This window comes from Eptesicus fuscus, chromosome 13 (assembly GCF_027574615.1).
Source record: "Eptesicus fuscus isolate TK198812 chromosome 13, DD_ASM_mEF_20220401, whole genome shotgun sequence".
Lineage (NCBI taxonomy): Eukaryota > Metazoa > Chordata > Mammalia > Chiroptera > Vespertilionidae > Eptesicus > Eptesicus fuscus.
The window spans coordinates 57,976,842-57,992,057 of record NC_072485.1 but is presented as its reverse complement, the minus strand read 5'-3'; the positions used below and the strand labels follow the sequence as shown (position 1 = coordinate 57,992,057).

At 39.0% G+C, this 15,216-nt stretch overlaps 1 protein-coding gene across 1 annotated transcript; it reads left to right on the top strand.

Moving 5' to 3' along the window:
- Nucleotides 1-2,897: 2,897 nt before the first annotated feature.
- On the top strand, nt 2,898-9,144 carry SVIP (small VCP interacting protein). The gene is made up of 4 exons (XM_028156725.2): nt 2,898-3,084; nt 5,098-5,148; nt 5,653-5,766; nt 8,982-9,144. The coding sequence occupies exons 1-4, from the start codon at nt 3,031-3,033 to the stop codon at nt 8,994-8,996; spliced, it is 234 nt and encodes a 77-aa protein (XP_028012526.1). The 5' UTR covers nt 2,898-3,030; the 3' UTR covers nt 8,997-9,144.
- The last annotated feature ends 6,072 nt before the right edge of the window (nt 9,145-15,216 follow it).

The following is a 15,216-nucleotide window of genomic DNA, read 5'->3' as shown; positions in this document are numbered from 1 at the left end:
TCTCCACTATACTGGACAGTAAACAAATCCGCTGTAAACTATCTTCCAAGTTTACTTACTATATAACATCCTTAAAAAGATAGTTTAGAGAAAAAAATATTAAAACCTTTGCTCAGAAAACATACAGAAACATGCAAGACCAATGAAGAAATTTCTCGCAACAGGCGGAGATTGTCAAGCTGGATTTTACAAAAGGCAAAAACAACTACAAAATATCTACCAGAAACATGCTTTGCATATGAACATTGAAAGGCATAAAAATAGGAAGATGCAACAATATGTCCCATGAAAACACAAATCCTAAAGCCAGAATGGCTATGTTACTAACACGAATTAGTCTTCAGAATAAATCATATTATCGGGTGTATAGATGAACACTTTATGATAATGAAAGCTTCAAGTCATCACAAAGATATAATCATAAATACAGACACCCAATAATAAAGCATCAAAAGACATTAAGCAAAAACTAGAATTAAAAAAATAGGTAAATCCACAATTATAACTGAAATATAACTTTTCTCTCTTGAAAACTGATGCAACAAGTAGAAAATTATTAAAGATGTAGAAGATAGCACTACCATTCAAGAATTTTACTGGTATTTATAAAACATGCCTCCCAACATCAACAGAACACCTATTCTTTCAAGTGTACACTGGACACGAAAATAGACCCTCTGCTGGGCCAGCAGGTAAATCTCAGTGAATGTCATAGGACTGAAGTGATACCGAATGTGTCCTTTGACCACAAAATATATTTTAAAAATTTGAACTCCGACTATCCAATAAAATGGACAAAATATATGAACTGACATTTCTAAACAAACATGCAAATAACAAAGTACAGTACATGAAAACATGGGAAATGCAAATTAATACTATTATATGACCATCTGAATTCGTAAAATGAAAAAGACTGATTATACCAACTGTTGGCTAGGATGAAAAATAACTGGTACTGTCTTACATCGCTGATATAAATGAAAATGGTTTAAGTACTTTGCCTTAAAAAAATTCCTAAAAGCCTTAGCTGATTTGGCTCAGTGGTTGGGCTATTGGCCAGCGGCCTGAAGGGTCCCAGGTTCATTTCCGTCAAGGGTATGTACCTCGGTTGAGGACTCGATCTCAGACCCCAGTCCCCCATTTGGGCGCTTGCAGGAGGCAACCAATCTATGTGTCTCTCCCACACTGATGTTTCTCTCTCTGTCTCTCCCCCTCCCTTCCACTCTGTCTAAAAATCAATGGGAAAAATATCCTCAATGAGGATTAACAACAACAAAAAATCCTAACAGTTTTTCCATACTGTGAAATATGACCCACTCATTCCAATCTTAGGTGTTTCTAAAGAGAAATATACATGTTCACACAAAGAACTGTACACCAATATTGAGAGAGCTTTGTTCTTATTAACCTCAAAATGCAAACAGCCCATATGTCAATGGATAGGTAAATTCATTTTTTAAATGTGATACATCTATAGAAATGGAATATTATTGAACACACACACACAACATTAATGAATTTTAAAATTTTGTGAAGTACACATGATCCAAATTATCTGAAACTATAAAATATAGTCACTGTAGGGCCACAAAAAGCAAATCGGTGTTTTCTTAGGGCACAAATAAATGGATATGTCCTGTTTATGGATCAGAAGTATTATTAGTAATATTGTTAAAGTGTCCATTCTGTTCAAAGCAATCTGTAGCTTCAATGAAATTCCTATCAAAATTCCAATGGCACTGTTCACAGAAATAGAACTAGCAATCCTAAAATTTGAATGGAACCAAAAAAAATCCCAAATTGTCAAAGCAATCCTGATATCAAACTATACGGCAAAGTTATAGTAATCAAACGGTAGAGTAGTGGCATAAAAATAGACACACAGACCAATGGAACAGCATCAAGGGCCCAGAAATAAGCCACTACCAGGTGATAAGGGAGCTAAGAATATGCAATGGGGAAAGGATAGTCTCTTCAATACATGGTGTTGGGAAAACTGGATAATGACATGCCCCAGAATGAAATTAGCCCCCAATCTTACATGCCTCCCCCCCCAAAAAAAATAAAAATAACTTAAAATGGATTAAAGACTTAAACATAAGACCTGAAACCTCACAACGGTGCCTTCTGAGGAGCTGTCACTTCACATCCTATTTTTTTGTTGTTGTTAAGATTTGAAGATGTTCCAACAAGCAAGAAAAGCTAGTATAATGTATGGGGGGAAAATCAAAAGCAATTGTGTGAAGATATCAGCAACTTCAGCATTACCCAGGAGCTTCCCAGAAATGAATCTCAAGTTTTAACCCTAAACTTACTAAATTATAAACCACATGTTAACTAGATGCCCAGATGAGTTTTATTGCCTAGTATTAAAATTTGAGAACCAAAATGTTTCAGAATGGACCAACCTCCATCATTTCCCAAAACACGAGAAACCAACCGGCACCTCCACTAATGCCGCATTCAGGAGGCTGGCTTCTAAACCACAGCCACGCACTGCAACACTCCGCTCTCTCGACGGCAATAAGACTGAGCCACTTAGAAGGCAGAAACCGGCCCTGAAGTTAATTTGCAATTTCAGCCAGCTTAGTCCCATTAAACTTCGATTTCTAGGAGGCCGGGGTCCCATTTCACAGAAGCAGCCTAAACCATCCGTGCCGGGGTCACTGATTTACAAAAGGACAGGCAGAGGGAGCCGCGAATCCCCTTTCTCCATCCCAGGCCAGCACGCTGCGGGCGGCAGGCGTCTCCAGGCACCCAGGCCCCGGCCGCCCGCGGGCACTGGCCGGGCGGGGCCCCCGGAGGTGGAGTGCGGAGTGGCCTGCGGGGGGCGGCAGCGAGCCGCGGCGCTGGGGCGGAGCCGCGAGCAGCAGGATTGTTGCAACACGGGGCGGAGCCGAGCGGCGAAGTCACCGGCCGCGGCGGGGGCCCGGGAGCTCGGCCCGTCTGGGTGGGGCGCGCGTTATCCCCGCGCCGTGCAGTGCGCACTTACCGGCCGGGCGCGGGGGACCTGCAGCCGCTGTGCCCATGGGGCTGTGCCTGCCCTGCCTCGGGGAGTCCGAGCCTCCCTCGCCGGACCCTGTGAGTAAGGCCGCGGCTGCGCGTCGCCGCCCGCGCGCACCTGTTCGCGGGACGGGCGCCGCGGGGCCTGGCGCCGCGGGCCGCCGGCCGGGCGGTTGGACGCGGGGGCGCGCGCGCCGCCGAGCCCGCGGGTGGGCGCCCTGGGGGCGGAGGCGTGCGGTCGCGCCCCGAGGGACCTTGCGGTCCTGCCGGCGAAGCCCCGGCCGCCGCCTCCGCGGTCTCCCCACTGGGGTTACATAAAACTGCCCGAAGGCGGCCCCTAGGTCTCTCTCGCCGACTTCGGCAAAACTGGAAGTTGGTGGGAGCGGACGCGGACGGTGTGGTGGGCGGGGGCCGTTCTTGGCGACGCGGTGGACGGGGGTGCCGATGAAATTCTTCTTTTCTGAACTGAAGTGTTGCGTCTTCTCGTGGGAGATGTGCATTTTCCTGTGTCTGTATCAACTGTTTAAAGAAGGTGCTTAATCGAGTCCCTTACTCCTGAGCTTTATTGGGTATTGAATTAGTAATCTCTTTTAAGCCCTGCCTTTAAAAAAAAAAACAAAAAAAAAACCACGATTATTTTATGTGATACAGAGCTTACAATTTGTAAAGTTGCCATAGTTATCACATAAAAACACAGGACGCCCAAATCAATTTAAATTTTCAGATAAGGAATGCACTTTAAAAGTCGGTTTGTCGCACACAATAGTGGGGGATGCTTATACTAGAAAGTATTCCTTGTTTATCTGAAATTCAAATGTAACTTAGCGGTTTGTGGTCCACTGCATTTATACTTACCGTAGCTTTCTGTTTTTAACAGTATCTTTACATGAATACTGCTTACTGGGAATTGGTAACAGAAAACCTACATTCCTGCCTAGCTAAAAAATTCGTTAGAAGACATTAGTTATTAAGAAAGTGCATTAACTCTTCAGCCATTTGATTATAATTACTGAAAATGACCTGGAAGTTCACCTTGTCTTTCTTGCTACAGTTGCTTGTAAATGTTGTGAATTTTGTTTATCTGGCTGTTGATAAAATCCTAATCTGTCAGTATTTGTTAAACCCTCCCCCCCATCCCCATAGATGAATGCTACCTTATTGTTGAGGTTTTTCTTGATCACACTAAATAAAATAGATCCCCGACTATACCACCCATCCTTCTCTTTCTTATCCTTCCTGTTTCCCAAGTCCTTACTACTACCTGGTACATATTTACTTGACTATATTTGACTGTGTGCCCTCGTTGGAATTTTAAGTTTCCTTTGGGTGGAAACATTTATCTGAGTTTTTTCATTGCTATATCCCTAGCACCGAGGCAGTTCTGTACACATGACAGGTAGTCAGTAAATACTGTGTTTGTACAGTGAATGAATGAATTGGTATGGAAAACAAGGGAATTACTAGCGTAGCTCCCAAGAGAATGCTACTTACTGTCTTATTATTTAAAGGTTGTATAATTAATACATGATATAAAAAATTATTCAGTTTCCCAACCTAGAACAGTACCTTTCGTAATTTCCTACAGTTCTTCCTGTCATACACAGTGAGATTCCCCCTCTTCACTCATGAACCTTTCTTAAAAACAACCTACTTCAAACTCCCTTATAATTGGCAGTACTAAGCCTTGTATTATTAAAGGCAATTTGTTTTATTGTCCTGACTTGCTTGTAAGCCTTTTTTTTTTTTAGCCAAAGGAAATAGATTATTTTATAGACCAATCTGTGTTGTGTGTGTATGTGTGTGTGTGTATTTGTGTATATATATATTTGTATATATATGATATACAATATGTATCATATGTATGTCTTAGCATGCTCTTATTTGAATGTGTGTTCATAAATTGTGAGAATGAAATTCAGAAAGTTGATTATTTTATAAAAGTAAGTACTGGCAGTCTTAGAACATTTGGGGGCAGTACTAAGTATTTTTTATGAACTGTTATATTACCTATAAGATATAGATAGGTATGTAAATTTTCCATGCTAATGTTTGGTTTTATTTTAAAACTTATTTGTTACATATTGTCCTTAGGAAGAGAAAAGAGCAAAGCTTGCAGAGGCTGCAGAAAGAAGACAGAAGGAGGTGAGACTAAAAATGAAATTTTACCTACTTAGAGAATTTTGTACTTTATTCCTGATAGATGTCTATGACTAGTAGTATTTAACAAAAATGGTATCTGATATCCATTATCCATATCTATTAAATTTATACCTAAAGGTAATTATTTTTCAAAATGATCTCTGTGTTTCTATAAGCTACATCAGTATACTTATGTTATCTAATATATGAAAATTATTATCCATATGTATTCTATAATGTGAGATGTCCCTTTAATGGCAGTATTCCCTGGGATAAAATGACCATGCCTTATAAAACACTGACAGATATGAAATAAGTTTAGGAGAAAAATTTGTATAGTTTCAAAATACCAAATGAAAAAATGATAATATTTTTTACATAAAGCTGTTGTAGAAATAGTCTAATTCTTTGTTACCAAAATAGACCAATACCCCACTTCCAAAGCAAAAAAAAACAAAAATGCTTGGTACTAATTTTTATTGTTGTTTTGTACCCCTTAACTTAAAGGCTGCATCTCGGGGCATTTTGGATGCTCAGTCTGTGGAACAGAAGAGAAAGAGAAAGGAAAAAATGGAAAAACAAATCACTACATCTGGGCCCCCACCAGAAGGTGGACTTAGAGTAAGTATTAAAATTTAGTTAAGATTTAATTTTACCTGGAATCTTAAAAAACTTAAGTAGCAATCTATTCAATAATGTCCTGTTGAAATGGATTGCCAGAACATTATGAATTAATTTAAGAGCATGAATAATATAGATTGGAAGACGTATCCATTTATTTTCTAACGTTTACTTGGAATAGGTTTACTTCCTTTTTCCCAAAATTCAAATGGAGTTTTCCTGATTATCTTAATACTTTATATAATTAATACTAATCTTAAGTGTATAGAAAACTCAACTATTATGGAAAAGTGTAAAGGAGTCAAAATCACCCAAATTCAGTGTCATTTTGAAACATCATTTCTCATTTCCACTTATACATCAATCCTACTAAATTCTGTTACACTATAAATTTGTTTTTGGAACCTGCAATGTTTTTGCTCAATGATTTGATATTTTTGCTCTTTTCATTGTCACTCATACCATAGTTATGGAAGTGTTAATTTGGACAGTAGGGTATACCCGAGTGAGTGTGGCACATGCACCTCCCAGTGTAACAATTGCAGCTCTTGTCACTGGAAATATAATGGTGGACAAATTAAACGAGGCCCTTGAACTTGGGGATCTTTGCAACCTAGTAGGAGCATGCGGGTTTTATTTTACATGTTAAAACAGAGAAAAATAATGGTTTACATACTAAGATTTTACTCTCTGGTCCATTTTTAAAGGAAACAATTTCCTCAAGTAAGTATATTTGCGAAAAGGACAGTCAATTATATTTAACTTTTCAATGATTTATGAGCACTGATTTAGCCAATTCACTCAATTCAGTTTGGTTTTTACTCTCAAAACTATATATAAATACATACATGTTTGTGGGGCAGGCAATTTAGGAGCATTCTGTGCAGATGTGATTCTGGCTCAGGAATGTCACATGGAGATAAGATTACCTGTTTTTTAATATACCCCCAACAATAGAATAGAATAAATTTAATACAAGGTAAAACGGGAGATAGAAGGTAAAATACTTCATGAAAAGTATAGATGCTTACTTTCAGTATTCTGGTGCGATAAAGATCTGTGTCATCAGGTTTACTTCATAGAGGTTTCTCAAAAACAATTTGTGAAAATTAAATTATAGGACTGGTAATGATGCTGAGATTGATTTCATAGTAGAAGAAAAAAGAGTTACTAAGTGACTTAAGTCACATACAATGTTATAAGAAAAGGATACTTTATATTTCATCAGAATTAGAAGGTACTTATTTTACAACTCCTCAGCTAACAAATTCTACGAAAGAAAAGGCTTTCTTAATTAGCCCTAAAGCTTTAATGCCCTGAAGCCTATAGATTAAACATAATTTAGGCCTTCTACCACTTCTAGTCCGTCCCCTCAGAGGAGCTCACAATGAAAAACATCCCAATGTAAATTTAGTACCTTTATTTCTTTGAATGTTGTTCTTATAGGAAATCTCTCTGGCTTCCTTAATAAAAATGGCCCTCAAGGCCATCAGACTGGGCAGTGGTGAGAAGATTTTCCCAGTAAGAGTGGCTCATTCTCATAAATCAACTACCATTGCCACGGTCATTTTTCCATGGAATATCCCTAACCACTTCTACCATCAGCACCCTGGCTTTAAGGGACATACTTCTTTCCCCTTGACTACATGCATGGCTCATCCAGAGTATTCCATTAAGTTCATAATAAAATGTAGGGGGCTCAAGGATAACAGAAGGGAAATTACAAGGCAGAGAATAACTTGAATTCACAATCCCTTTGGCCTAGGGTTCTTTAAGGGCTGCTCTCAGGCCTGTTGTTCAGGCTGGCCTGGAAAGTCCTGTAATGTAGGCAGAGTTCTCCTGATCTGACCTGACTCCATGGTTTGAGGAAAACGTCCTTTTCCTGTCTGCATGCCCCCCACACAGTCACCTCCTGTCTAGCTCTGCCTCGTCGCAGGGTAATATTAAGCACTGTCCTTTGGGAAGGCAGCCTTGTCTTAATAAGTCAAGGTGAAGACGGCATCAGGATGCAGACTAGCCTCAGTACAGGCTACACTGCTACAGGAGTAATGGCAGACCTTGAGTGCAGTGGCTCTCAGCCCTGGCTGCACATTCGAGTCTTAGGAAGAGCTTGCAAACAAGGCTGACAGAATCTCTGGGAGTGGGGTGTAGCCATCAGTACTGGTGTAAGCTCCCCAAGGTAATCTAATGTCAAACCAGATTGAGAATCGCTGCTCTAGTGTTTTTAACTCTAGTCCTAAGAGATACATTGTGGAAAATAGAGTCCCGTGCTAAAAAAAAATTTTAAATTCTGAATACTAATTGTATACAGTATCCTTTCCTTGAAGATTAAAAAGGGTACAGTAGTCAAGTCTCTAAGAAGTTCTTGCAAAGGAAAGCAAGTTTATTTGGAATAAACCTTAAGTTTTTAAACGTATATATAGCCCCCATAATAGTCCTTGGATATACTTGGAAAATACTACTCAATAGACTTAAAACATCTCTGGTCCTATCCCAGTGGCTCTCTTAGAACTTATTATTACAGATTTAATCAGAACAACAAGTGGAGTAATTTCTCAACTCAAGCAAGGAAAAAGACTGCCAAACCATTATTTAATAGTTTCTACCATTTCTTGGTTCTGTGCTTCAAACAAGAATTCCTTTATTTTCATTTTGTAACTTCATTATTGTTTTTGATTGGTGGTGTGTGTGTGTGTGTGTGTGTGTTTTCCCTCACTGATCATTGGATAGTTCGACTTTAGCTACCCATTAATTTGACCAGATATTTTTCTATTTTTAAATGATGATATTATCTTCTTTCAGACTCTGACTGCAAAATGAAATGTTACTAATCTCTGCTATTAGTTTGCATTTGGCATATCCCAGCAACTTTCAGCTTTTTCATCTCATGGGACACATAAACGAATTACTAAAATTCCAATAAGACAAAAAAAAAAAAAAGTATAATTTTGATTCATTCACACCGGATGGCTATTGTGTTGGCTGTTGTCATTTTTTTATTTGACAGTCTACGGGAAAAGAGGTCAGTGCACCTGACTAAATAGTCAGGTACCATGTGTTTTAAAAATTCTTGTGGCACGCTACTGTACCGCAACACACTGGTTGAAAATCGCTGGCATATCCCATAGTCCTCTCTTTGCCTGTTTGTTCACATATTACATATTATTATATAACCCTAAATAAAATCTACTTTTCTCTATGTTTTTATTTTCTAGTGGACAGTTTCATAAAGGATAATATGAGTGAGAGTCTCCTGCCAATAACTAGTATCTGCAATCAAGTGGACATCCTCCATTTAATTTATTCTCTTTTAATAAATGGAGATTTAGACTTTGTAATTTTAGTGCCATTAAATGCAGTGCTTTTTCAGTATTGAAATATTGAAAATGATTTTGATTTTTCAGACTTAGAAAATGGCCAGAACTTTAATTGAATACTTATTTTCCTACATTTGCTTCTTTTGCAAGAAGTGGGTAATTGTTAAATTTAAATAGTGAATATATATACATTGCATGTGAAGATTCTGCATACATCTCAAATATTAAAATTTACAATTTCATTTTTCCTCCTAGCTATTTATAGTTGTGCTGCTTAGCCTTATATTTCCTTTTGTTTCATTATATAATGAAGACTTTTGCTTAAACTGTATGGACTTAGTGCCTTTAAACTGATCATCAGGGAAAATCTTTGAAAAATCATTTGAAGGGGTTATGTGAAGGGACACTGTTAATTTTTATAACTTACTATAATGAATTTTTGTAGAAAATATTTAATTTCTCCTAATTTATTTTTGACTTGTGTAGATTATAAACTTTAACATACATTTTACATTATAATAATTATTTTGCTTGAATTTAAAGTCATATATTAGTGTGGTACCATCAGAGGGCAGTGATGTACTGTTGTACTATATCAGATTCAGCTCTATGGAGATCTTTATAGTAACTGAAGGAGTTAAACTAAGAATCTAGATGATTATACTGACTGGCAATGTATTTGTCCAAATTTCATAGATGTTTGTATTCTTTTGTATTTATTAAAAAGTGGTCATAAGATTTATACAGATAAGCATTTGCCAAGGCAAATATAAATGTATGAAAAAGAAACATGTAAGTACTATATTTTAAAAGGACTACTTTAAACATAAAAATATTATGAGGTAATTCTATATAATGCATAGTCATAAACTTTGTCGGGTTTTATTACTAACATGAGTTTTATAGCATTTTGAAAAATATTTTATTGACTTCAGAGAAGAAGGGAGAGAGAAACATCAATGATGAGAGAGAATCCTTGATTGGCTGCCTCCCATATGCCCCCTACTGGGGATGGAGCCCCGAAACCGGGACATGTGCCCTGACAGAGAATCAAACGGATCTGGTTCTTAGGTTGATGCCCAACCACTGAGCCACACCAGCCAGGCACATTTTTGCTTTTTTAATATTTCTGTTTAATATATAATAAGCTAAAATAGATCACTGTATATTTTAATTAGCTATTGTAGTTGATAACTCTTTTGGATGGCAAGACTATAACCTGAGTCCTAAATTAGAATCTGCGGATACTGTCAATAGGGACTAAATAGACCAGCTCATTTGATTTACAGAAAGGAAACAGCCACTGTCTCGTTATATTGCAATATATTGTGTATGTTAGTTTTAATGAGTATGTTAGTTTTATTGTGTATATTAGTTTTCCGATGGTTTTAGGCGACCCTGCTAGCAGTTCTCAACCTGTGGGTCGCGACTGTAGAGCCTAAGACCATTGGAAAACACAGATATTTACATTACGATTCATTAACAGTAGCAAAATTACAGTTATGAAGTAGCAACGAAAATAGTTTTATGGTTGGGGGTCACCACAACATGAGCAACTGTATTAAAGGGTCGCGGCATTAGAAAGTTTGAGAACCACTGTCTTATAGGATTAGTGAGTTTTGTTCATAAAGGATAATGAAATCATTGAGTTGCATTTTAGAAATAAAATTTTGACTTTATGAACATGATTAATTTTTCCAAGGCCAAAAGGAAAAAGGATCATTAACAGCTGAATGGATGTAGAACCAGACGTATCATCCTTGTAGAACCAGACTGTACAAATCCTTCCATCTGTTTTAATATAGGAAGAACAGTTTTATCTTGTACTACATCCTAAAGAATTACCACTTGGGTTAGTGTAAACAAAAGGTCTACATCTGGGGGACACTGCCCTATTTCCAAATACCATGCTTGCTTAACTGTTGAACCACGCATGATAGGCTGGGATATTGCTTTATGGAACAGTGGGATGTCCTGCTCCAGCCAACCATGACCTGCCTCCATGGCTTCCCCAAAACCACCTAAGTTACATGGGCTAAGGGGTGATACTCAAATGTTAGGAATAGTGTCACGAAGGGGAAGGGAATGACGAACACTAAATGCCTGACAGGAAACCTGACTAAATTACTACTAAAGAAAATTTGTACACACGTGCAGATGCAGCCAGGCATCTCCCTCATAAAGTTATGCATCACTTCCTAATGAAAACCTTATTTTGGAGCCAATTTACCATGATTCATAGTTTAAATAGGGAAATATAACACTTAATATTGTACCCAAACACTCCAACCAAATTAGTAAAGTATACATGTAACAGTAAAATGCACATCTGTAACTATTGTGTTAAAATATAAAATGCCTAAATCACTGCTTTCTTATTCTAGTCACTGAACTGTTTATATTAATATGGCTGGTAACAAAAAGTTGTGTATTATTACATGGCCTCTTTGTTGACACAGTGCATGATTTTTAAAGCATCTATATGTGAGGGACACTGGTTTTGCCAATTGCATTTTCTCACACAATTTTCTGTTATAAATTCTGTATTGCCATATAGGGATATAAATATACATTTTTTCCTATATAAAAATTGGCTTTGGCTCTCTCTGTTTAACAAACTTTTATCTCACTGCATCTTAAATAATTAGAACTTGGGTTAGTGGTTAGAGAAACCTCAGCGATGCTTTCATCTCTCTGGGATTAATGAGAACAGAGCTAAGAGCTGTTTGGTGTGTTCATACAATCCCTGAATTATAAGGAGGCATGTTTCTTCTCCAATACTCCAAAGAAGAAATATTATTAGTCTCCTCTTTCCTTAGAGAAATACTACTGTAAGAGGGTCCAGCTGTCATCCTTGGTCTACCCCAGGAGCATTTGGCATAAAACTTGAATTTTCTTTTTCTCTTCCAATAGTTCAACTTGTTTATTTGCTGAGGAATCATGCTATGCCCTTAGAAGGAAGAGTAACTTGTCAATTTTAATTTGAATAATAACTTCTGCATAACTAAATCAGTAAGAGGTCAATAGATATGCATGCCTATCTGTGTTGAGGTTTGAGGTGTATTCCCTTCAACATCTCCAAGCAAGCATCTCAGATTCCCATGACTACTGTATGTGCTTTAAGTTGGCTCAAATGTGGTACTGTGGCCATTTTCCTTAATTTTCTCAAAAGCCACTGACAGGCATTTGTGTATATAGCAGACTGAAAAAATTCTGATTTCAAAAACAGAGACGTTTTTGTCCCAACAACTCAAACCCTTTAAATTTCTCATATGACATGGCTTTTTATTGTCTTGTTCTCCCTCTTCTAGATATACATCATCTTGCAAATATTGCCTCCAAATATGGTCATTGTGGTTTAAGAACTGAATGTTCATCAATTACTTGACCTGGATATGATATTTTTATTATATCCTGAATTGCATTGTCTATTCTTGTAGCACCATACCCCAGTTGTGTAGTTTTGAGTTAATGTCTTCCAGCCATAAAAACAGGTTTGAGCAATCTGTATAAGTACTTCAAACTTATCTCAAATGGAACTAATTAGTTCTACACAGAAACTGGCTCTCTGTAGGCTATTGCTTGGAATCTATTTCGTCCCATAAGTTAGAAGTCAAGGAGTTATCCTAAATTCCTCAATCTACCTAATAACTGCTAAGGTACCATTTTCTCATTCTAATATTTTTAGTTGGAGTTGAGAACTATTTAGCATAGATTTTAAAAAGAATATAAAGTGTCTCGTGTAGAAAATTCCTATACATCTACGCAAAATAAAATAAATGAGTTAAGCAAGTTTGCAGAATCCTATCTAATAATAGACAAATATGCAAATTGACCATACCTCCGACACACCCACAAGCCACGCCCACCATCCAATCAGCGTGAGTATGCAAATTAACCCAAACCAAGATGGCTACAGCCACAGAGAGCAAGGTTTCCTAGGTAACAGAGGAAGCCAAGCTTTCTGCCAGCCATTGCAGGCCTAAGCCTCCACCCAAGCTACAAAGTTTCAATTATAGAAGGTAAACAAATTCAAACAAATGGCGGCAGAATGGAGCTTGAGAGAGCAGGCCAGGGTTGCTGCCTGCAACAGGGGAAGCAAAGCTTTCCACACACCCTGGCCGGGGCCACCCGCTTAAGGCTACAAAGTTTCCATTATAACCCCAACACAAATGGCTGTGGGCCTCGGAGGGAGCCCCAGGCTTGGCTCCGCTCCAGGCTACAAAGTTTCAATTGTAGAAGGAAAATAAATTCCAGATACCAGGGCCTCCGCTTGGGTTGCCAGGGGCGTGGCCCGCCTGCAAACCACCACAGGCCCCTCGCTTAGGCCACCCCACGCCCCAAGGGAACCCCACCCTGATCAGGGACACCCTTCAGGGCAAACCAGCTGGCCCCCACCCCTGTACCAGGCCTCTATCCTATCTAATAAAAGAGTACTATGCAGATTGATCATCACTGCAACACACAATATAGCTGCCCCCATGTGGTCAAAGATCCTGCCCCCATGTGGACACAAGATGGCCACCACAAGATGGCCAGGAGGAGAGGGCAGTTGGGAGTCACCCGGCCTGCAAGGGAGGGCAGTTGAGAAGGACCAGGCCTGCAAGGGAGGGCAGTTGGAGGTGATCAACCCTGCAGGAGAGGGCAGTTAGGGGTAACCAGGCCAGCAGAGGAGGGAAGTTGGGGGCAAACATGCTGGCAGCAGAGTGGTTAGGGGGTGATCAGGCTGGCAGGCAGAAGCAGTTAGGAGCAATCAGGAAGGCAGGCAGGTGAGCAGTTGGGAGCCAGCAGTCCTGGATTGTGAGAGGGATGTCCAACTGCCCATTTAGGCCCGATCCAGGGATCGGGCCTAAACGGGCAGTCAGACATCCCTTGAGGGGTCCCAGATTGGAGAGGGTACAGGCTGGGCTGAAGGACAACCCCCCTCCGTGCACGAATTTCGTGCACTGGGCCTCTAGTACTAAATATATGAAGGTCAATGCTATTTCTATTTGAAAGCTAAAATAATAATCTGATCATTAATATTATTCCAATCATAGTATCAAATATGATAAAAATACTTAGGAAAAACAAAAAGTAAAAGATCTGAACTAAAAACTACAAAACGTTGCTGAAATTCTTTTTAAGACAGTGAGACATTGCATGTTCACTGGGAGAATCAATATTGTCAAGACGGCAATTCTCAAATTGCTCAATGAATTCAATGCAAAATTCCAGCAAGGTCTTTCAAGGAAAATGACAAGATAATCCTAAAATTTATATGGAGATTGAGCATGTATAATAGCCAAAACAAATGTGAAAAAAAAAGAACAGTAATTTTCACTAGAGGAGTCAGTAAGAGCTATCTGCATTTGGCCATTTCCTTCTGAATGTGGTCTCGTTGTCCATATTCCTGGCGTAGAGTGCCATCCAGCTAGCAGCTAGACCTCAATGTCATTTGTCACTGTGTTCTTAGTGACACTTAAATGATGTGATAAAGGCAGGAAGAATGCCACTCCCCCCCACACATGTTCACATCCTAATCCCTGGAATCTGGGAGCATGTTACATTACATGGCGAAAGGTATTTTGCAGATGTGATTCAGTTAATGATCATAACATGGGGAAATGATATCAGATTATCTAGGTCAGTGGTCAGCAAACTGCAGCTCGCGAGCCACATGCAGCTCTTTGGCCCCTTGAGTGTGGCTTTTCCACAAAATACCACGGCCTGGGCGAGTCTATTTTGAAGAAGTGGCGTTAGAAGAAGTTTAAGTTTAAAAAATTTGGCTCTCAAAAGAAATTTCAATCGGTTGTACTGTTGATATTTGGCTCTGTTGACTAATGAGTTTGCCGACCACTGATCTAAGTGGACCCAATCTGATCACATGGATCCTTAAAAGCAGAGAACCTTTCCAACCTGTGGTCAAAGAGATGTAAACAAAGAAGCATCATTGTGGGATTCTATTGCTTGCTCTGAAGACAGAGGAAGGGGGACATGAGCCAAGGAAATCAGGCATTTTTGGGAAGGTAGAAAAGGCAAAGAAATGGATTCTCTCTTCAGAAAGGAACACAGTGCTGCTGACCCGTAGGTAGCCCAAGGAGACCCTCGCATACTTCTGACTGCAATACTATCACAATAAATTTGTGGTGTT